The sequence below is a fragment of the Curcuma longa genome, chromosome 11, assembly GCF_044706935.1.
Source record: "Curcuma longa cultivar G26 ecotype Majalengka, Jawa Barat chromosome 11, ITB_CL_G26_1.1, whole genome shotgun sequence".
Lineage (NCBI taxonomy): Eukaryota > Viridiplantae > Streptophyta > Magnoliopsida > Zingiberales > Zingiberaceae > Curcuma > Curcuma longa.
In genome coordinates this window covers 8,344,090-8,367,180 of record NC_133871.1, presented here as the reverse complement: position 1 = coordinate 8,367,180, position 23,091 = coordinate 8,344,090, and the positions used below count along the sequence as shown (strand labels likewise).

Here is a 23,091-nt window from a genome sequence, read left to right as displayed (position 1 = left end):
TCTAGCATTGTTCTTCTGGGTTTCATCTTGCTCTCTTTTTTTAACTATTAGTTGAAACATAGACATGTAAGCATGGACACATCTAACACCACACAAATATTGTTAATTCATATATGCAAGTGAAAACCTCATCTTGAAATACCTGAAACAGAGTTTGGGGATCATATAGTAGCATTGTTTTTAGATTGAGTTTCCCCTTCTAGTAAACTCACAAACCAATTGAACATGAATAACCATTAAAGAGAAAAAAGACTATGCACCCCAGTGAAAAAAAATAAAGGAAAATAATCTAATGGAAATGCTTATGTTATCTATTTCCAGCTTTAAGCTGATAGACATTTAAACTACTTAATTTAAGTATATAATTAAACGTAATTTTATGCATAGTGAAACCCTGCCCTGCCTATCCATGGCAAACCCTACTGAGTTCTGATATGTCATGTCAAAACATGCTCACATGGTTGCTTATATGCTACATTTCTAATAATTTGAGTCCCATGTAGGGGGTAATGATGACACACGGCAATGTTCTAGCTGCAGTTTCAGCTGTTGTAACTGTGGTCCCTTCCCTTGGTACTAATGATATATACATGGCATACCTACCTCTAGCTCATATTCTTGAGTTGGCTGCAGAGGTGAAGGGCTTCAGATTTTGAGTTTCCCAAATTTCACTTACTTTCTCAGGTAATAACTTTGTCAATATTCTCTATGCAGCATGTAATGGTTGCTGCAGGAGCTGCTTTAGGATATGGGTCACCTTTAACTCTCATTGACACATCGAATAAGATAAAGAAAGGAACAAAAGGTGATGCTTCGGTCCTGAAACCTACCTTGATGCCTTCTGTACCTGCTATCCTTGATCGTGTTTGTGATGGTGTGCGAAAAAAGGTCTTGTCAATTTTCAGAAAAGTCATATTCATTGTCCTTTTGGCCTGAATATCTTGTACTTTTTTCATATGACATTTGTTTTCCTTTTAGGTAGATACTAAGGGTGGGTTGTCAAAGAAACTATTTGATATTGCATATAGTCGTAGATTGGCTGCGAACAATGGGAGTTGGTTTGGAGAAACTAGTTTTGAGAAGTTCTTTTGGAATTTTCTTGTCTTTAGAAAGATTCAGGCTATTTTAGGAGGCCGTGTACGATATCTACTCTCTGGAGGAGCACCTCTTTCTTGCAATACTCAAAGATTTATTAGCATTTGTTTTGGGTAAGTACATCGTCATTCCATTTCTATGATAGATATGCACATCATTTCAACACGAACATTTCTGGATTTGCAGAAGCAATAGCTGGCCCTTTATTTCTGTGAATAGATTTAAAATTTTAAATAAAATATGTGCAGTAATGTGTGAGAAAGTAATATAAATGACAAACTATCTCGCACCTAGATGCAATCAAGACAAGGAGAAAGTGTTGTTTAGTTTTTTAAAAAAAAAAGATTTGGGTAAAACCATATTCTGATGACCAGCCTTCCTCAGCAACTGATTCTCCCTTCATGTCTGTGTCTCTAATGATCTGAAACTTTAGCTCTAGGTTGTCTGCAATTTTAGTTGACAATATGTGTTCTATCTGATTTATTCTGATCTCTCTTTTCTGTTACTTATTATTGTTGGATTCCATTTTTTTATATGACCTCAGTTGGCTTATATTTTTTCCAATTGTCTTTTCAATTTTACTAAGTAGATACAAGAAGACTCTAGTTTGTGGTTTTCAAAAAAATTGTGGTACAATCATAATCTATACAAATGGGACTTGTTAATAATGAATACATTTCATGGATACCTAAAATTTAATATGGGGCAGGTCTCCATGAAATCGGTGATCAACTAAAACGCCAAGAGATTAGAATCGGGAGCTTACACATTTGTGTATAGGGCTGGTCTCTTTGTAATGTATGTTGAGCCTATATCTAGGTTATGGACTTGAATGATGTGCTGAAGAGAGGAACCAATAGTGGTGTACAATAAAGTTGACACTTGCCCATTTGTTCTTGGACAGAGTTTTTGAGCAAAAAGTGGGTTACTGTTACATGCATAGGAGTTAAATATGCAAAGAATCTTTTGTGTTTTAATTCTTTTAATTGCCTTGCATTAGAAAAAAAATCTGTAGATTTCTTGTTGGTAGCATTTTATTATTCACCTTGATCTTCCTAAATATAATTCAGGGCTACAGTAGCACAAGCATATGGTCTGACAGAAACTTGTGCTGGCGGAACGGTTCAAGAAGCTGATGAAATATCTCTTGGTGCTGTTGGTGCTCCACTTCCGTGTTCATATGTCAAGGTAGTAAATGTTTGGTATCTTGTTGTGAACATTGGCAGAACAATTAGGCAATTGGCAATGTAGATCAATATCCACTTATTTAATTGCATCTATGCAGATTACTTTGTGCTTTCACCCCCTGGTCCCTATGTGCCTCTACCCTTGTTTGCAATTTATTATGCAAATATGTTTAAAGATAGTTTTCTCAGATTTAGGATTATCTTCCATGCATCAGTTTACTTTCCAACTAATTTAGCAACTGCATAAAGTCTGGTCTTATTCATTTAGCAAACTGTATGCTACACAAGGCTTTTGGAAAGAGTTGTTTTTATTTATATATTTTTATAATTTCTTCATGCCACCATTTAGATATCTCATTCATAGTTCATCACATGTTCAACCATGGCATACACATTCATTGCAATTACTCAAATCTTATGTTATTAATATTTCAGGGTTATCTATCATAAGTTATGTTCATCGTGTTTTATTTCTTGATACTTTTCATATTTCAGGGTTATCTATCATAAGTTATGTTCATATTGTTTTATTTCTTGATACTTTGCTGTGTTCGTTGTAAGACAATTTTTTCAATCTAAGTTTCAATATTTGCTTACAAGATGAGATATCGGATCTCTTAAACTAGTAAACTACCATAATGAAAAAATAAACAATTTTCTGCATTTCTTTTTTTTACATTGGGCAAAGTTTTTTCTTTATAACCTTCATAGAATTAGCTGATGTACTGTGGATGAAAAACTTTGTTACTACTCTCTCAGACCTGCTATACTGATACAAAACATTTTTGGTAGCAGTTGGTTGATTGGTCCGAAGGTGGGTATTTAGTTACAGATAAACCAATGCCAAGAGGGGAGGTAGTTATTGGAGGTCCAAATGTTACTGTAGGGTACTTCAAAAATGAAGAAAAGACAAAGGAAGTTTACAAGGTATACTAGTTACAACATTGCTTATAATCTTAATATCTTTCTTTAGAACACTAAGGTGCCTTGGCGTCCAAATCAAAAGGTTGACGAGAGAGGCATGCGCTGGTTTTATACCGGTGATATAGGAAGGATTCACCCTGGTGGCCTCCTGGAAATCATTGATCGCAAAAAGGATATAGTGAAACTCCAACATGGTGAATATATCTCCCTAGGAAAGGTGGGATGGTGATTAATTATTTCTGTTTTATTAATGTTCAGTTTAGCAAACTCACTGTTCTTTCATAGGTGGAGGCTGCTTTAATTGTGAGTTCCTATGTGGAGAACATCATGGTGCATGCTGATCCTTTTCACAATTTCTGTGTTGCACTCATTGTTGCTGCACGCAATACTTTAGAAGATTGGGCTTCGAAGCAAGGAATCAATTATATCGACTTCTCAGATTTATGCAAAAAAGAGGAAACTGTGAAAGAAGTCCATGGTTCACTGCTCAAGGTTCATATCTCTAAATCATAATCTGTGATATGGGTAGAGTTGGGATTGCCCAATGGCTGTTGGATTAAACCTCCATCTCCCTTAGTTCCCTTTTGTTGGGAGTTCCTCCCTTGGTATCTCCCCTGGTTTGAAGAACCTGCTTTCGTGGTTGTTTTCGGTGCATACCACTGTCTTTGTTGTTCTATGGTGATGGCAAGTTTTATAACACCATTAAAACTCCAAAAGGGCTGGAGTCTAACTGCATCGGCAATCTCCCTTTTTAGACCCCCTAAGAACCGAGCAATAGTTTGTTCCTCTGGTTCTTTAATGTCGCATTTGAGCATCAGATATTCAAACTCTCTAATATACTCTTCAACAGTCAGATTATATTGCTTCAGATTATAGAACTTCATATAGTTTTCTTGTCTATAATTTTCAGATAAAAATCTTCTTTTCAATTCCCTCTTCATCTTCTCCCACTTCTGGATTGGCTTTCTACCTTCTCTACTTCTCTCCCGCCTCAGATTTTCCCACCAAATGGATGCATAACCCTTGAGTTTGATGGCCACCAATTTCACCTTTCTTTCCTCTGAGAATTCTTTAAACTCAAATATTCTTTCGACAGTATATAGCCAATCAAGAAAAACATCACCTTGCATTTTCCCATCAAAATCTAGAATGTCAAGCCGTACTTCTGCCTCATGTGTTTTAGACCGCCTTCTTTGCCGCTGGGGGGAAGAAGATCTTCATTACTTGAGTCATCTTCCACACCAAAAGGGATTTTGATCTTCCACATCTTGCTGTGCACGTTGATTTCTTCCGGGCTGATTCAAATTCTGTTGTTGCTCTAGTTGTTGTTGCAGCAGCTCCACCATACTTCTTAATTCAGCAATCTCCGTGTCACGTTCTTGATCATTCATGGCTTGAAACCCTTGCGGATCACCACGTCTGGCCATTTTCGACTCGGCTCTGATACCAACTGATACCGATCTAACTGTGTAGAAGGGTAAGTAGGGAACAATTCACCACCCTAAGGATAAGAATTGGAGAACAAGCTCACCACTCAATGGAATCCACCAAGGAGATAAGAAACTTGCCGAAAAGCTCACAAAGAACAGTTCGTAAGGAGTACCGAAATGATCAACAAAAAGCTTTTTTTTTAATTTCAGCCAAATGGCCACTTAAATACTTGGAACAGCCCTCCAAGCATGGGAAATACCACAGAAATTTAAAAGACACATCTAGTCCCAATATACTTAGAACAACCCTCTAAACATAGGAAATAGGAAGAAGTTCAAAAGACGCATCTGGTCCCAAGGTAAATGCATTTACTCTTCTCTCTTTTTTTTTTTTTTTTTGGTTAACTGCATGGTCAATACCAAATACCAGATTATTTAGGTACTAGTCAGTTATTACCGGAAATGAGAGGATAACCCAAGTGGTGGGCTGATCAAAAACGAATGTTGAGGCTGTAATAATATGCTGAGCCATCAAACCAAAGTCAGCCATACCTTCTTCAACCTTAGCTAAGTTAGGCTTAGCTAAATGGGATCCGCTGGCATCACCAACCAATGATTATTCGCATTGCTCGGTCCAATTTGCAAGAAACCTTGACATTTATCCATGTGAGCCGACATCCAACTAACTGCAAGTCCATGAGATTACTATAGACAAGTTCTTCAAGGTCATGAAGCTCATACTGTGTCCCCGACATCCCGCCATTCTTGTCCTCCATTGTCAACATCGCATTGATGTCCCCAACGACCTTGATCAGAAATTGATTGCACCAACATTTACCACCTAACATTGCCTTTTAATACCTTGTTAACTCATTCCTTCTCTTAGTATCAATGTGTTTGTCTTATACACAGTAGAACTTCGAGTTTAGTAGATAGAAGTAGGAAAAAAACTAAATGAATATGTTGAAGAGCTTTAAGCTCCAAAGTTACCATAAATAAACACATAATTATTTACTAGAACTAGTATAACAATTTTATCACTTTTTATGCCTACCTTATTCTTTTATTTTTTTTTAAAATTTAATTGGTTCTTCTGAGTAGTGCAACAATTATAGGCTTGGAACAATGAGTTGTCAAAGGGCTTTATAGAAGATTCAAGCAAAAGATAGTCAACAACTCTTTAAAAGGCTCAAGTAAAATATTGACAAGGCAGTTTTTAGAAGGTTCAAGTGAATCAACAAAGTAGTATTTTGAAGGCTTATGTAGGCTTATGTAAAAGATCGATAAGGGAGTTCTTTGAGAGGCTTAAGTAGAAGATTGTTACAGGGCTCAAGAGAAGACATAAGCAAAGGATCATTAGGGGATGTTGTTTAGGAGGCTAAGGATTGTTAGTAGGCTCTTGAAAAGACTCGAGCAAAAGATTATCAAGGGTCTTTAAAAGGCTCGAGTAAAGGATCATTAGGGGTATCAAGGGAAGACTCAAGAATATCATGAGGTTCTTTAACTGGTACAATAAAGAATTATTGGTCTTGGAGTAGAGTGACTAAATACGGTAGGAATTTTAATAGTTATATGATTGGTATCATAGTGGGTACACTCTAAAAGGTGCAATTTATGAAGGAGCTCTTTTGAAGTTAAGCATTGGTGTTTGCTTAAAGGTTCTTGCACCTTATTGATTTTAATAGCATATTGAAGACCACTTAATGAGAGTCCACTATTAATGTACTCTTTATTCAACTAAGAGCAAATTAAGAGAAGCTTCTTCTAAGATTGCTACATCAAGAGAACAAATTAGCCTACTTTATCATCAAAAGGCAGACATTTTAATGTCAAGTCATCGAAGTATTGGTGCAATCGATCTCCAGAGTTTTGGCATTTGATCCACATGTTTGATTGCATAAGTCTGGTCAAAGTTGATCAAGAGTTGATCCAAGCAGATCAACAATGGCCGGATACTTGAAAGTTAGTGTAAAGTCTAAGTAGGTCAACGATATCCGGATATTTGGCAGTTGATGAAAGTCCAAATAGAACAATGGTGACCGAATGTTTGAAAGTTAATGTAAAATCCAAGCAGATCAAAGAAGGACCGAATGTCTAACAAATGGAAAGTCTTAGCATGTTGTAGGTAACCGAATATTAGGCAAGAGCGGAAACTCTAGACGTGTGAAATCTAGATAGGTGTGAAATCTAGATATGTGTAAAATCTAGACAGATTAAAGGGGAGATCGGATGCTTGATAAAAGAAAAATTCTAGTAAAGTGAACTCTAAGTAAGGAAAACTCTTGGAGGAGTAAACTCAAAACAGGAAAGAAGTCCAGATAAATCAAGTAAACTAAATACCAAACATGCATAGTAGGTTAAATAGATCGGATATTAGGCAATCTTATATATATTATATTGTATTTGGACTAACCTTTGTGTTACAAGAAAAATAGATTCAGAGAGACTAAAAAAGATTTTTCAGTCGACCAAACATTCTAGGCGAATGGAAGGAGGTCCAAGAGACTCCAAGTCAAAGATAAGCCTCGATTAGGGTAAGCATTGATGTGACATTGGCTTCAACCGACTGGAAGTGTCAGTCAGCATGGTATGTGACATGTACGTGGATGCAGAAGCTAACAAAGGGAAAGTATAGGCGACTAGAAGGGGTTCCAAGCGATTTAAAAGTGGATAAACAATGGAGACTACGTTGTTGGCTAAGGGCAAGATCCAATCGACCTAAAAATCAATATTTATACGACTTTGAGTAGACAGTTCATTAATTCAAATTATCATTCTATTCTTAAAGCTCTCGAATTTCATACTGTCCATGTAATCCAAGAGGTTTTAGGAAGAGTGTTGCGTGCATTTAGAACTTCTAGAAGCGATCATTTTAGTAATACTTGTTTGTTATTTTGTTATTATATTATTACATATTTTTTTATTTGTGTATTGTTTAAAGACCAACTTGTAAGAAGTTTCTCCACCTCCGAAAGTTTTCAAAAAAGAAAAAGTTAATAGTTCGTATTCGAAACATAGATCGTGGAGTAGAAATCCTAGGAGGTTGTCGAACCACGTAAAATTCTAATGTGTTAGTGTTGGTTATTGTTTATTTTTATTCTTTTTATTTTCTATTGGTACTAACATTCTAGGGAAAAAACTACAAAAAAATATTATTCATCCCTACTCTAGTATATTTCTCAATCCTACACACAACATTTATATTAGAGACTTTTCTAGAGTTAAGATATTAAAGGAAACAAGCAATCAAAAGGATTTTCGAATTAAGTCAAAAAGAAATTTTTTTATGTCAAGTACTTTTAGTTCAATTATAGATTTCATGAATTTTAGGTGAAGTAGGAGATGTAGTCCCTTTCAATAAAAATTAGTTTAATTTTGGTCTATAAATATCTAAGTAAAGAATGACAATTATTTTGTAAATTTTTTACGATCAAGTTTGCATTGTTTTCAATTTCTTTAATTTAATAGGCATCCTTTTACTAAAGTGAGTTAATTCCCTTTGAATTTCTTAATGAATGTTAATGAATTGAAGAAGGGTCACTATATCACCGTTTCAGCCAAATATCGTGGATGATCAAACCGCCGATTAATGAATGAGTTGACATACACGCTCCACGAAGATAGTCATCAGAAAGGATAAAAGACTTGAAAAAATACTTCAAAAGAGAGTTAGAATGACACTCAAGATAGATCCCAACAAGCCACTCCGACGCTCAAGTTAAAGTTTAGTGAGAGGAAAAAGATTAAGGACTTGAAAAAATTAGGATTTTGTGTGTGCATACCTGTACCCTGGGTATAGGCAGCCTTTTATAAAGTTATCAATGTTTTCATTCTCCAAAACATAAGTATCCATTTATGATTTGTTCCAAGATATGCGCTACCATTTATAGTGTGTCCCGATATATGCGCTCTCGTTGTCCATGTCTTCCATAATAATTTCCTTGCTTTCCGAGAGAAACAATCTTAGGATTTCATGATCTCGTGTTTATAAGCTTAACCTAGAAGCAAATGAAGAGGGACCCGAGGATAAGATGAGATTGACGTCTGAGACTGAATAGAGATCGAGGTCGAAATCCAAGGCTTGAGACCGAGATCGAGATGAGGCTTGAGGCTAAAGTTGGGACCCGAAGCTTGAAACCAAGGCCAAGGCCCGAGACTTGAGGCTAAGGTCGGAGCCTGAGGCTTGAGGTTAAGGTCGGGCCCCGAGACCGAGTAGAGGTCGATGCCCAAGACTGAGATGAAGTCGGCACATGAGACCGAATAGAAGCTAAGGTTGGAACCCGAAGCTTGAGGCCGAAGTCAGAACCCAAGTCATGAAGCCGAGGTCGAGACTCGAGGCTTGAGGCTGAGGTCGGGACTCGAGATTTGAGGCAAAGGTCGGGGCCTGAGACCGAGTAGAGGTCAATGCCCAAAACTAAAATAAGATCGACGCATGAAACCGAATTGAGATCGAAGTCGAGACCCGAGGATTGAAACCAAAGTTGAGGCCCGCAAACCTGAGGCTGAAGTTGTCAACTTGCTATCCTTCGAGATTTGTCTAATCCTTCTTGATTTTAACTAATAGCTCAACATCATTGCTCATCTCGCAGGCCACATGGCAACTGCAGGCTTCTGTCATATTACAAGTCCCCCCAATTAGTCTAGTCGAAAAAGACGTAGTGTGACTAGCTGGATTGCGCTGAGCTGTTATTGAGATATCCCGCTCAATGACTTTGCTAAGATGTTATTGACCTATCCAGCTTGACGGACCATGATGTCAACACCAGGGTTTGAAACTTCGTGTCAAGCCGATCAAAATGGACGAAACATTTCGTTCCGCCCGTCAACCAGCACCAGCATGACCCGGCACCAGGTCCAGCATCGCGCGAAGAGGTCGCACGACCCCGACGACCATGCCAGAGTTGTTGCACCACCTCAGCAACCCCATCAGAGTGGTCGAGAGACCCCGCGACCGCGTCGGAAGAGTTGCGCGACCCTGACAACCTTGCCGAAGGGGTCGCGTGACTCGACCCCGACGACCTCACCGCGACCTCGAGCCACGTCGGAGGTATCGCGAGATCGTGCGACCCCGTGTCGGTGCCGAGGTCGCACGTGTGTCGAGGGAAAAAATATATTTTTTTAATTAAAATTGAATTTGATTAACTCAATTAATAATTAAGCACTAATAAAATTATCTAACTAATTATATATTTTATTTAAATTTTAATAATTTCTTATTTATTTATCTCTTAATTATATTATTATTTTTTAATGAATTCAATCAACCTCTAACCTAAATAAATAATCAAACATATTTCCTAAAATTCTAATCAAATTATCCCATTAAAACATATAAAAATTTATTTAAAATTTTATATATTGTTAAAATCCTCCACAAGGGTCGCGATGCCGCAACGGCTTCCACAGGTTATTGTAGTCACGATTTTTTTATTTAGTTAAGTTTTTTGTTTTTTAAATATGTATTTTTTAAAAAAATAAACGATTAGTGATAATTATAAAATATTAAAAATTTTATAAAATAATTTAATTTTTAAAAATAATTTTAAAATTAAATATAAATTTAAAATAATCTAAAAATTTAAAGAAAATATAATTCTTAAACATTTCAAATAAAATTTTTAAAATTAAAAATTTACAAATACATTTTTAAAAAAATAATTTAAGATTTTCAAATAATTTTATAATTATTTTTAACCGTTCAAATGATTTTATAATTTTAAATTTAATTTTGAATTTTAAAAATTATTTTTTAAATAATTTTTATAATAATTTAATAAGCATTATCTGTTGGTGCAAGAAGCATCACATGATCGAACCTTGATTTTGATAATGGCACGAGGTTCAAATTAAGTGTATTGTTGGACTAACAAACTAATCTAGTGTGCAGGGAGCACAGGTAAAGTCCTAGTTGTAGGCTAGGCAAGAGCAAGTCCTGATCTAGAGGATCAGGTAGAAAACTTGACAGGTCGAGTGCACCAAGTGCAAGCCCATGTAGTGTCGGAGGACCGGGAAGCATAGCCAAAGTTCAATCAGGTACGGTGAGGAAGACCAAAGGGTTTGATGAAATCTAGGTGGTCTGAAGGACCGGGGGATCCTTGCAACAAATTCCTGGGGGCCAAGGACAAAAGCTGAGCAGAAAGTCCAACAAGTCTAGAGGACTTGGTTGGTAAAGTCAAGTAATTTCTCCCGAGAGGACTGGGTCAAGACACGTTCTCGAATGGAACTATAGGCGTCAGTCTAACCCAAGGTTTCACTGGAAACTAGAAGTTAAGATCAAGAAACAGTTCGTAAAACTGATTCTTCAATCTATTTATCTTTGTTTTGGAGCTAATTTGTAATGCATATTGGAGAGGTGAAGTCTTTGACTCCGGACGACCTTATCCAAGGTTCAAGTCTACCGGAAGTTTCATTCGATCCGGAATGTGTATTCCAAGTGACTCGAGATCGGATAAACGCAGCAAAAGTCGAAGTCTATCAAAACCTTCCACGTCAGCACGGAGTCGACCAGAATGGAGGTTTCAGTCGACTGGAAAGTCGAGTCAGCTGCGAGGATAGTGGATCGGCGGTCTACGTGGAATCGACCAAAACAAGGTTCCGAGTCGACTGGAATGTCTAATAAAAGCACTTCGAACAGAGGCTTCTCGACAACAATTAAGAAGCAATTCAAGTCAAGTCACGTCGAGCCGACGACGCCCTGAGTGAACAGAAGCATCCATCCAGCCGTCGTAACGCCAGAATTGCGCTAGAACGAAGAACTTCGAAGCTCCGATGTTTGGTAACGAGTTAATTTCTGTTATACTTTGTTAATACGATAAAGTGTTATTTTATCGTTGGCTTTTGTACTCGTTACAACTTGTTTCCATAAGGAAATAAATTTCTTAGTGAATTGCCCGTACGAAAACGATCACAGATCGTGGGCCTTGGAGTAGCAGCCTTCGGCTGTGAATCAAGTAAAAATAAACATGTCATTTGTGTTTACTTATTTTACTTTACTTAATTTCCGCTGCTCTCTGATTTACGAAGTCGTAACGCTCGAATTTTCGAAATCGGGGAAAACGCTTTAAGTGCTATTCACCCCCTCCCCCTCTAGCGCTTACACGATCCTACAATTGGTATTAGAGCGGAGTCCTCGAATCCAGTGCAACCACTGATCGAGGAGGTTTTTCAATTAATTTCGATCTTTCCGAAATTTTTCAAAGTTTTTTTTAAACTTTATTGTTTTTATCCCTAACTACTAAACCAAGACCAAGTCTTGGAACATCGTTTGTTTTATCTTTCTATGTGTTAGAATAATGGCTCACCAGGAAGGCTTCAACATCGCAAAACCACCTCTGTTCTCAGGAGAGGACTTCGCCTACTGGAAAGGTAGGATAGAGTACCACCTGAAGACTCAAGTGGAGATGTGGATAGTCATCCAGACGGGATTCACAATCCCGTCTGACAATGACGGTTTACCACTGACTTGCAAAAGGTGGGACGCGGCCACGAGGAAAAAGATCGAGGCGGACGCGAAAGCCACCCAAACTCTTCAATGTGGACTGACCAAGGAGGAACTAAACCGGGTCGGGCTGTTCATCAACGCCAAAGATCTATGGAACAAATTGATTGAACTCCACGAAGGCACATCGGACACCAAGGTAAGCAAAAGAGATTTATTAATGAATAAGTTATACAATATCAGGATGATGGACGAGGAGTTGACAAGCGCACTACATGCCCGAATCCAGGACATCCTCAACGGCTTACACGCGATTGGCCAAAAGATCAAGAATCGGGATATAATCAGGTACACGTTGAAAGCGTTTCCTAGGAATACTTTGTGGGCATCTATTGTGGATGCTTACAAGGTCTTCAGGGACCTTTCTAAAATTAAATTAGACGAACTTTTTTCTGAATTCAAACTACACGAACAATCTAACGCCGAATTGGAAGAGAATGGTATTGCTCTTCTTGCAGGTACAAGTAAAGATAAAAAGGCAAAAATGTGATTGAAGACTCAGACTCGTCCGACTCCAAAACGAACGACAAAGTCACATCAGAGCTCGTGAACCTTGTTCGGAAGATGATTCAAAAAAAATGCGGAGTCAAGAAGTCGGAAGTAAAGAAGTTGGTGAACAAGACAAACAGTCCAACTTCAACCGACAAAAGGAAGCTAAGATGCTACGGATGCAACCGAAAGGGGCACTTCAAGGCCGACTGCCCGAACCAAAAGAAGGACCGGAGAACAAAGAAGAAGGCACTAAAAGTGGCATGGGACGAATCGTCGTCAGAAGACTCGGACGAAGAACCAACGACGACAAGCTTCCTTGCACTTCCGGCACGAAACGAACCAACAGAAAACGACAGCGACTCAGACACCGACGAAAGCCACAGATCCGCATCCGTTTCCGAAGGTTCCAACACCGCTGTAAGTATTGAACGCTTGTATTCAATCATTATGAGTTTTCAAAGAAATTAGCAAGATCCAATGCGTTGGTTGAATCGCTCCAAAAGGAATTAGTACTCCTCAAAGAGAAAGTCAACACTGAGCCGTCAACCAAGGCTACCTTAATTGAAAATTCGACTCAAATTCAACTTGAGAAGGAGAATTCCCAATTAAAGCTTCAAGTTGACGACCTCAGACGGTCGCTTGCAAAATTCACTTTTGGCTCTAAGTATCTTGACATGATACTTGGATCTCAGAAAGCTGAATACAACCGATCGGGCATTGGACACAAATCAAAAAATAGGTCATTCATGACATTATTGCACAGAACACACAAACCGAATAAACTTAGAGTCCAAGCATGGGTTCCCAAGGATCAAATACATTTGATCCGACCTAACGAGGGTCACGATCCAGGAGGATCCAAATTCAATTGATTGCTTGCATATTTAATTTAGCTTTTTCTTTTCTGCATTAAAATAACCTAGGCTAGATAAGGACTGACTATTTGATTAACTCTTACCAACCTAGTACCAGGGTAGGGTGAGATGATAGTATGTTAAGGAGACTTGATTTAAGTAGTCAAGTGGGGTAAGGAGTACCTTACTTGGTCTGCTTAGCCAGGTTGAGCTAACCGAAGCTACCTCGCCACATCCTAGACTAGTTAGACTAAAGTTTCTCCCTAAACTAGATAAACTTATAATTTCTTGAATCAGTTTTGTTTTAGAACGTGGTCGTTGTTTCGATACCCAAGAAGACCCCTGTGCCTCGTCACTGCCTGGAAACTGTTTCTTGAAATGTAGATTTAGAAAGTCAAAAGGTTAAACTTAAATCTAACTCAAGGTTAATCAAATAATAGATACCTGAACATTAATTAATAAGATAAAATTGAAAAATCATCTCACAAAACCTATAGGATTAACTGTTTGATAATTTAGAAATGGGTGAGACGAAATTAGGTAAAAAAATTTTTGGAAATCAACTTAAACAATTTTATTTTATTTTATTTTAACTTAAATTTTATCAATTTTATTTAAATTAATTTTAACTTAAACAATTTTAATTTTTTTTACTTATTAATTTTAACTTAAACAATTTTATTTAAATTAATTTTAACTTAAATTAATTTTAATCTAAATATTTTTAACTTAAATTAATTTTAATCTAAATATTTTTAACTTAAATTAATTTTAATTAAATATTTTTAACTTTACCTAAATAATTTTAACTAAAATAATTTTACTTAATTAATTTCAATCTTAAATGAATTTTTCCTAATTAAACTTAATAATTTTACCTAATTTATATTAATCCCAACTTAACCTTAACTAACTTTAATATTAAATCGATTTTAAACAATATCCACAAAATCCAACCAAGTATTTCTTTGTGTAGGAACACAAGGACCTGGACCAATGGATGTTGGATAGTGGATGCTCCAGACATATGATTGGAGATCGATCCAAGTTCACCAAACTTAGATTCAAGGACTTAGGATTTGTTGCCTTCGGAAACAACGGTAGACTGAAGGTAATTGGATCAGGTAATATTGAATTAGATTCAAATTTTATTATTAAAAAGGTGCTCTTGGTTGATCAATTTCAGTTTAACTTACTAAGTATTAGTCAGTTATGTGACTCTAGTTACACAGTTAGGTTCACAAAATCTAAATGTTTAATTGAAAACATAGAAAACCCTGAAATTAAATTAACAGGAATTAAAAAGAACAATATCTACAATATTGACCTACCCATCTCCTCAACCAAGTGTTTATTAACACAACAAGAGGAAACTAGATTGTGGCACAGAAGATTGGGTCACACTCATGTCAGACTTATCTCAAAGATAAGTCAAAATGGACTAGTAAAAGGCCTACCAAAATTAATAACCTTAGAAAATGAAATCTGTAATGCTTGTCAACAAGGTAAACAAACCAAGTCAACACATAAGGCAACTAGTCAAAATCAAACCAATTCAATTCTCGAACTTCTACACTTAGACCTCCTTGATTCTCATGGGGTTAAGTCACTAAGCGGAAACCTGTACTGCTTAGTAATAATAGACGATTACTCAAGATTTACTTGGGTAAAATTTCTAAAAACTAAAAACGAGACGTTTGACAAATTTACAAGTTTATGTAAATTACTAGAAAATGAAAAAGATATGAAAATCAAAAGAATCCGTGATCATGGTGGTGAATTTGAAAATGCAAAATTCACTAAATTCTGTCAAGATAAAGGATACCACCATGAATTTTCCTATCCTAGAACCCCACAACAAAATGAATTTAGAAAGAAAAAAAGAACTTTACAAGAAGCTGCTAGGACTATGTTAAATGAATACAAATTGACCAATAAATTCTGGGCTGAGGCAATAAGCACAGCCTGTTATATTCAGAATAGAGTCCTAATTAATAAAAAGCATAACAAAACTGCATATGAAATATTTTATAATAAAATACCTAACTTAAACTACTTAAAAGTATTTGGATGTAAAGTTCACATTTTAAATACAAAAGACTACCTAGGAAAATTCACCTCTAAAACCTGTCCAGGAATCTTTTTAGGATATTCAACAACAAGTAGGGCTTATAGAGTATATAACAAAGAATCTTTAAAAGTTGAGGAAACAACCAATGTTGTATTTGATGAAGATAACACTCTAATAAGTGAACCAACCCAATCAAGATAACGAACCTAATATTCAAATTAATAACTCTAATCAACAAGAAGAAGAAGAAACACAAACAAATATTAGAGACCCAGATCCTGAAGATAGGTCTGACCCAAACCTAGATGAACCTGAAACCACTCGGGCACCAAGACTAAGAGCTAGTCACCCAACTGACCAAATTTTGGGTGATCCAACCTTAGGAGTCCGAACCCGATCATCCTATAGGAATCTAAGTCAAATAGCCCTCATTTCAAAAATTGAACCTAAGACAATAGAAGAAGCACTACCAGACCCTGATTGGATCATAGCTATGCAAGAAGAGCTAGCCCAATTTGAAAGAAATCAGGTATGGGATCTAGTTCCCAAACCTGAAAACAAGTCCATAATAGAAACAAAATGGGTCTTTAGAAACAAGACAGATGAAAAAGGGGAGGTAGTGAGAAACAAGGCTAGATTAGTAGCCAAAGGGTTCAGTCAAGTTGAGGGATTAGACTACGATGAAACTTATGCACCCGTAGCTAGACTTGAATCCATCCGAATGTTATTAGCCTATGCGGCTCATAAAGGATTCAAGCTCTACCAGATGGACGTTAAGTCCGCATTCTTGAACGGGTTTATAAAAGAAGAAGTCTATGTAGGACAACCACTAGGGTTTGAAGACAAAGACCACCCTGATTATGTCTTCAAACTCAAGAAAGCCTTATATGGACTTAAACAAGCCCCTAGAGCATGGTATGAAAGACTGTCAACCTACTTAGTATCAAAAGGCTTTCAACAAGGACAAATTGATCCTTCCTTGTTTGTAAAAATCATAAAAACAGACTTCTTCATAGCCCAAATTTATGTAGATGACATAATATTTGGATCAACTAATACAAGATACTTAAAAGAATTTGTAGAATTAATGAAAAGTGAGTTTGAAATGAGTTGGGTAGGAGAATTACATTTCTTTTCTTAGGGTTACAAATAAAACAAACTAAAGATGGAAACTATATTTATCAAAGTAAATATGCTAAAGACTTAATACATAAATTTGGAATGGAACATTCAAAAGAAATAAAGACACCAATAGCAACTAACACTAGTATTGATAGTGACCCAGAAGGAAAACAAGTAGACTTAAAATACTATAGAAGTATAATAGGAAGTCTACTTTACCTAACTGCAAGCCGACCTGATATTTTATTTGCAGTAGGTATGTGTGCTAGATACCAATCCAACACAAAAGAATCACACTTAACCGCAGTTAAACGAATCTTAAGGTATATAAAAGGAACACTTAATGTTGGAATGTGGTACCCTAGAAATACCAATTTTGACTTAGTAGGTTACTCTGACTCAGATTACGCTGGCTGCAAACTAGATCAAAAAAGTACAAGTGGAGGATGTCAGTTCTTGGATCCTTGTCTAGTCAGCTGGTGTAGTAGAAAGCAACAGTGTGTTGCACTATCTACAACTGAAGCAGAAGTACACGATGGTGTTTAGCGAGTTGCGACTAGTAAGGCCAATGAAGGAGCTCAAAGGCTTTGGCCAATTGGTGATCAACAATTCAATGCCACAAAGCAATTATAGTGATATTTGAAAGCTAGATATGATAATGCAAGGACTAGCATGTGGAAGAGAAAATTGAAATGAAATGTCAACAATCAAATAAAGAAACCTAAGCGACTATTATTCATGAGAATGATGAAAGCTCGCATTGGAAGGGATTACAAGACCTCATATTGAGACAACAATAACACCATAAAAGAAACTCAAATTTCAACTAAAATAGAAAGTATTAACTGAAATATGATATAATACACGGAAGCCTCCCTTTTATAGACTTATAATAACCCAGTTGCTCATAAAAATATGACCTTGTTATCCCAGTAGTATCTAAAAACTTTCTATAAAAAAAATAAAATCTGAACTTCAGATGTACAAAAAAAATAAATTTTAAACAACTAAAATTTTTAAACTTGATTTTAAAGGGTTTAAATTCTGTGTTAGAAAATTCCACTCTGAATTCTCATAGTTTACTCAAAACTATTGATTGAAAGAATGCATTGGACATAACACCAAAAAAAGCAAAATTAACATTACCATGTGCAAGCGACAGTGTCATAATTGAACCTTCTTGTTTGGATTAAATTCCTTGAATTCCTTCACCGCCTGATTCAGAGCATGCAAAGCCATTTTCTTTACCTGGACAGTTTAATGAAAATAGTTCAAAAGCTAAGAGATCAGAAAGAAAATAGAAATTACAGGACATGGTAACAAAAAAACTGGAAAGGTTGATAATAAGGGGACCTCGAGTTTATCTTCCTTAGCTCTGTGCTCTTCAGGAAGAGTACGATATTCTTCAGTGAGCCGAATGCACTCACGGATGTTTTCAGGAGAGACAAAATCTAATGCAACTTTTATGCATGACTGTTGTTAAGAAGAAAACAGGAAACAATTCAGTTGTTGGATTACCTAATATTGAATGAGAAATAAAATCAGTCTTAGAGACATAATTATCACACGAAATCATGAATGCAAATATCAACCTTCAGATTTCTGACTTGGTGGGGGCATCCAGCAGGGATAAAGACAGCTTCACCAAGTTTTTGCACAAATGTCCAAGGTTCAATTCCTACATAAACCCAGATATGACATAGCTTGCAAATGTTATAATGATATTCAAGGATGAATTACATTTTGCATTTACAAAAAGAATTTTAAATTTTGACATAAATAATATTGCTTACCGTATTCAGCCTTGAGTTTTCTCTTATGCTCTATTGTCAAGTAGAAAGACTGGTCATGGATCGGATGAATCACCTAAACGGGAGAGAACATTTAATTTCCATTTCAACTAGAAAGAAACTATTCAGCAGCCAAACGACCAGAATAATATCTACCTGTTCTACAGAGGAACAGTAGGTATGCCTAAACTCCCTATAATGCCTTCTAAGGTATTCTTGCAGCTTCTCAGAATCTTCTCTTCGGAAAATGTCCCATAGAGCACCTCCATCTAGAAGTTCCTGCTCTGACTTATCAACAGATGCTGATACTATCATATCAACAGTATACAAATCTTCTTTTATATCTTGCGCCAAATGCTGCTTTTTCAACTTTTTAATGGTTGAAAGCTGATCATCAGAAAGAGTTACTTCTGCTGTATGTGTCAGAACATTAACCTGAAATACAATCCAGACAATGCATAAAAGAGTTCATATTTGAGATGGATTCAGTATCTAATTAATCGATCATGACATTAAGGAATAGTGAGAAAAACGAGTCAGCTTAAGAAGGCAGTAGCATAATCTATTCAAATATAAGCACAATTTCAACATAGGATTTAAGAACATCAGTCAGTCAGATTGGCGAACAGCTGAACTTTCAAACTTGATAGACTAGAATATTTACCATTAGTACATAGCGAAACAATTGCCCAATTTGAATGAATAATGAGAGTTAAAATGATCAGTACCAAGAAAAATACAGCTTCAAGAATATAACCAAAAAAAAAAAATCAACTTATCTCTTAGTGAACAGGCAAAAACAAGATGCTTAGACTTATTCAAGTTAATCATATGATGAAACAAATGACAACAAAAAGGCCAATTTTATGAAAAAGGAGATGCAAGCAGCATATCGGTAAAATGGTTGGAGAATTTACAGCATCAGACATGTCACAGTGAAGCTTGGTGACAGAATCACCTCTTCCCAATTCTTCAGTGACTCCATAGGCTATGTATGTTTTGGGACCTAGATCAGGCTTGATCACATCCTTTGGGAGCTTTGTAGCAAGATTAAGATAGCCAACCGTAGGATCTGTATATTCAGGAAACGGCAAGGCAGAAATAAATTCAGCACCATGACGTGGCAGGCGTTCCTCGAAGGAATTAGCTGGAGGCCAATCCTTAAGTTTGAGCATCTCAGGCCACCCATTTTTGTGTTTGCGACCTTCAATATAACCAGCGAAGAATTGGTGGATATTAATCTCCACCTGCAAAATATCCAATTCAACATCCAGATTGCTTCAATGATGAATGAAAAAAATATCACAGAGAAGATTATTTATGCAGTATTAGCAAGTTAAGATAAACTAATTGTGACAAGAATAACTAAACTATTTCTCAGCAAAGCATTTGAGACTACATGTAAAAGAAGGATTTACAAACTCTAGCTACCGTTTAGGTGAGGTGGTGAGAATAAAAGAATTCACTGCTTCTCTACAAATTAAATATGTAGGTCATAAAATAATTGTGGTGAGAATAAAAGAATTCACTGCTTCTCAGTCTACAAATTAAATATGTAGGCCATAAAATAATTCACTTTTTAGAAGCAATCAAATAGCAAAATGATCGCTGAGACATTAGATTTATTTTTTATTTAAGAATTTCAAAGATCAGATAAAATAATCTCCTTGACTAAAAAAATATCAGGAATGGGAATTTGAACTGACCTCACATAAATCCAAGCAGTCAATTGCCTTCACAGTAAGTCTCTCAGAAGCCCTCTTAGACAGTTTTTTTTCTCGTAATGCTCGCCACATGACCATAGGCTCCCAGCTCAATCCAGATGTGATCCCAAGCACATCTCTGACAATAACAGGCTGACCTTTCAGCCAGTGCTTCTGGAAATGCTCTAGTTCACCTTGTCGAGTAAAACTTGCTGGAGGGCAGTACAAGTAGTTATCATCTGAGCTCTGGCGACTTGCCGCTTTTCGCAGCAACCCACTGCTAGAACTAATTGCTCCAGTTGCATTGAAACATGAGCACTGACCAGAATTATCATGGGATTCTGCAAATTGACTGCTAAGAATTACCTCAACTTTTTTCTCAAGAGCACTAAGGAAATTTTCCTGAAACAAACACTTCAGTTCCAAATGGACAGAGCCACAACCTCCAAATTCTTTAGGTGGACAAGGAATGCTGCCATCCTTGTTTGGCCTCCATTCTTTTACAGATTGATTGTCATTTGAGTATTTTTTTCTGCTTGAAAAACTTCCACTCATTTTGCCACCGTGGATGTAAGCACTGCCTCTATCCTGATAGGGCAAAATGATTTTTCCAAGGCCACCAGGAAGATAACCATCACGAAGTTCTCGACAGCAGCTAAGGCATAGGTCCAGCAAACAGTTTGAACAGCTTCTATGGAAATCAACTATCGATGTCCTGCAGATGTTACTGTTCAATACAACACATATGAATGGATCGTTAAGAGCCTGACTTCAAAGAGAACATAATTTTGATTATGGTACAAGTTTCTACCAGAAAATGCGTTCATCCTTTGCACACTTGGTCCTTTGTAACTTAATTTCACTTGGGAAAGAATCTGGTCAAAACTCCAGAAATGTTATGAAAACCATTTTTATTGGAGAAACAACTAAAGTATGATAGAACAGTACTACCTTGAATCTTAGCTTCAATTTCTTTCTCTACATTTTGCTCTTGGAGCATCTCTTTCAACCATGGAAGCAATAAATTTAGAGTGTAGAATTGAAATTTGATTTTATCAGCCTCATTGATCACATTTCTTGAAGGCTGAAGCATTTAACAGAAATTAAGATACTATATAAGAACAAATTTAAAATCAATTATAATAAGGCTACTAGTAGAGAAAGTACAGCCACCAGAAGCAAACCTTGGTTAGACTTATCATACGCAAGCACGCCTTGCAGTTGCAATTTCCACGACAAAATGGACACTCAGCTGCAATATCGGCCTCGGTCAAATGGGGATACCTATACATCATAAACCAAATGCAGAAATTAAGAGAGTTTAGTAAAATGTTGCTCAGCTGCAACATCTGCCTCTATCAAATGGGGAAACCTATACATCACAGACTGAATGCAGAAATTAAGAGAGCTAAGTGAAATGTTGCTCTGAATTTTTCACACTACCATCAAAGATGTAAGCCAGTCAAGTACTATGAATTAAAGTTTACAAATCCTAGGAAAGACTGCAGAATCGCTTTTATATTTAAACAACAAAAAGTCACAGACACCCACCAGCGGCTAATGCAAGGTATGCAGAATCGCTTCTTGTCGCATGAAGTGCACCATACAACTCTGCCTTTATCATTCCTTTGGCATTGATGGCACATAAGTGCATCACTGCCAATTAATTTCTTCTTTTTGATGCCCTGAAAATCAATGAGATTTTTTTTTCACAAAAAGGTGAATATATATGAGAAGGCAACGAGAAAAAAAAGGGTTTGCTTAAGAAAAAAATTGCCTCTGGGTAATTCTCATTTTGCACAACCCTCCTGGAGTTGGATTTACTGATGGTATCCTCCATCTCGGTTTTCCTGCTACGTTTTTTCTCCTTGTTCATGTTTGTTCCCTTTCGTTTGTTTCCGGTCCTCAATCGCTTTTCTTCGCAATATTCATCCTCCTCCTGTGTTCGAAGACAGAAATCAGAGAAAAAAATTATCATTTATCTTTCAAAAACCAAAAATGAAAAGGAAAAAAAAAGGCAGAGCGCCATGAGCATAAACTGTACAATCAAACTCAGAAACAATTAAGCTAAAGAATCTCACTTCCGAGGAATCATCCGCATAATTAACATCCCTATCCAGCTCCCGCGATTGGGTCTCACTCGACCCACTGCAAGACGCAGCTGTAGTGGACGGCTCAAAGGCCCGGCCGACCTCCGGCTCCCTCGGCTTCTTGGAGGAGTGGGTGGGGTTCGAGTCACCCCACATCTTATAGTCGTTCTGCTGCCCACGGTGGTCGGCGCCACCAGACATCAGCGGATAGCCTGGCCCACAGGCGGTGGTACAGTATCGGACGCACAGTGACGGAGAGCGGGAAGAAGGGCGTTTGCGGGAAAAAGTGACCTAGCTGTCGACCACCACGAACCGCAACAATTTCGGCCGAAAAAACAAATACTTTGTCCCAGTCTCGCTTGGGCTTGGGCCTTTGTGCGAGAGCCCTTTTAAAACTGACCCGATGGAATTGAGATCAGACACACGTGGAACGTAGTCCTATCCGTGGCTCCGTGCTCAATCTGTCCGATGTAGGATGGAACTTGGATCAAATTTGTCAACTCATATCTAAATTCAAGTCAGATCAGTTGATTCTCAATCGAGACCAACTTGAGTTAATCTAAGTCATTAAGCAGTCTCAAGGGACACAACCATTATGCGTTAGTAGCCCCAAGGGATACGACTGTTATGCACCTGAAGCCCTGAGGGATACGACTGTTATGCAAGCTGTCAGTAATCTTGAGGAACGTAGCGGTTATATAGGCTGCCAACAACTCCAAGGATGTGATAATTATAACAAATCATAGCAACCCTAAAGGACGCTATAGGGATAACAAGTGTTAAGAAGGATATCAAGAGATAGTGTTTTACTACTTTCTCTTCACTATTGTCTTTT

The 23,091-nt window shown here is 37.0% G+C and overlaps 2 protein-coding genes across 2 annotated transcripts in view; one reads left to right on the top strand and one right to left on the bottom strand.

The window, feature by feature from the left end:
* LOC141839008 (long chain acyl-CoA synthetase 9, chloroplastic-like) overlaps nt 1-23,091 on the top strand; it is a 34,494-nt gene that overhangs the window by 2,422 nt on the left and 8,981 nt on the right. Inside the window, exons 4-10 of the mRNA XM_074726653.1 lie at nt 504-635; nt 715-888; nt 979-1,208; nt 2,166-2,283; nt 3,078-3,209; nt 3,289-3,423; nt 3,492-3,698. Coding sequence (XP_074582754.1) covers nt 504-635; nt 715-888; nt 979-1,208; nt 2,166-2,283; nt 3,078-3,209; nt 3,289-3,423; nt 3,492-3,698 — 1,128 coding nt within the window. The remainder of the gene's footprint in view (nt 1-503; nt 636-714; nt 889-978; nt 1,209-2,165; nt 2,284-3,077; nt 3,210-3,288; nt 3,424-3,491; nt 3,699-23,091) is intronic.
* On the bottom strand, nt 5,405-22,504 carry LOC141839711 (lysine-specific demethylase JMJ26-like). Its single transcript, XM_074727523.1, has 14 exons — nt 22,248-22,504; nt 21,944-22,105; nt 21,718-21,851; nt 21,351-21,450; nt 21,118-21,250; nt 20,978-21,041; nt 20,170-20,893; nt 19,381-19,710; nt 18,620-18,898; nt 18,467-18,539; nt 18,266-18,351; nt 18,027-18,146; nt 17,820-17,921; nt 5,405-5,442 (listed from the first exon to the last, which is right to left on the bottom strand). Exons 1-13 carry the CDS (start codon nt 22,455-22,457, stop codon nt 17,838-17,840), a joined length of 2,499 nt encoding a protein of 832 aa, XP_074583624.1. The 5' UTR covers nt 22,458-22,504; the 3' UTR covers nt 5,405-5,442; nt 17,820-17,837.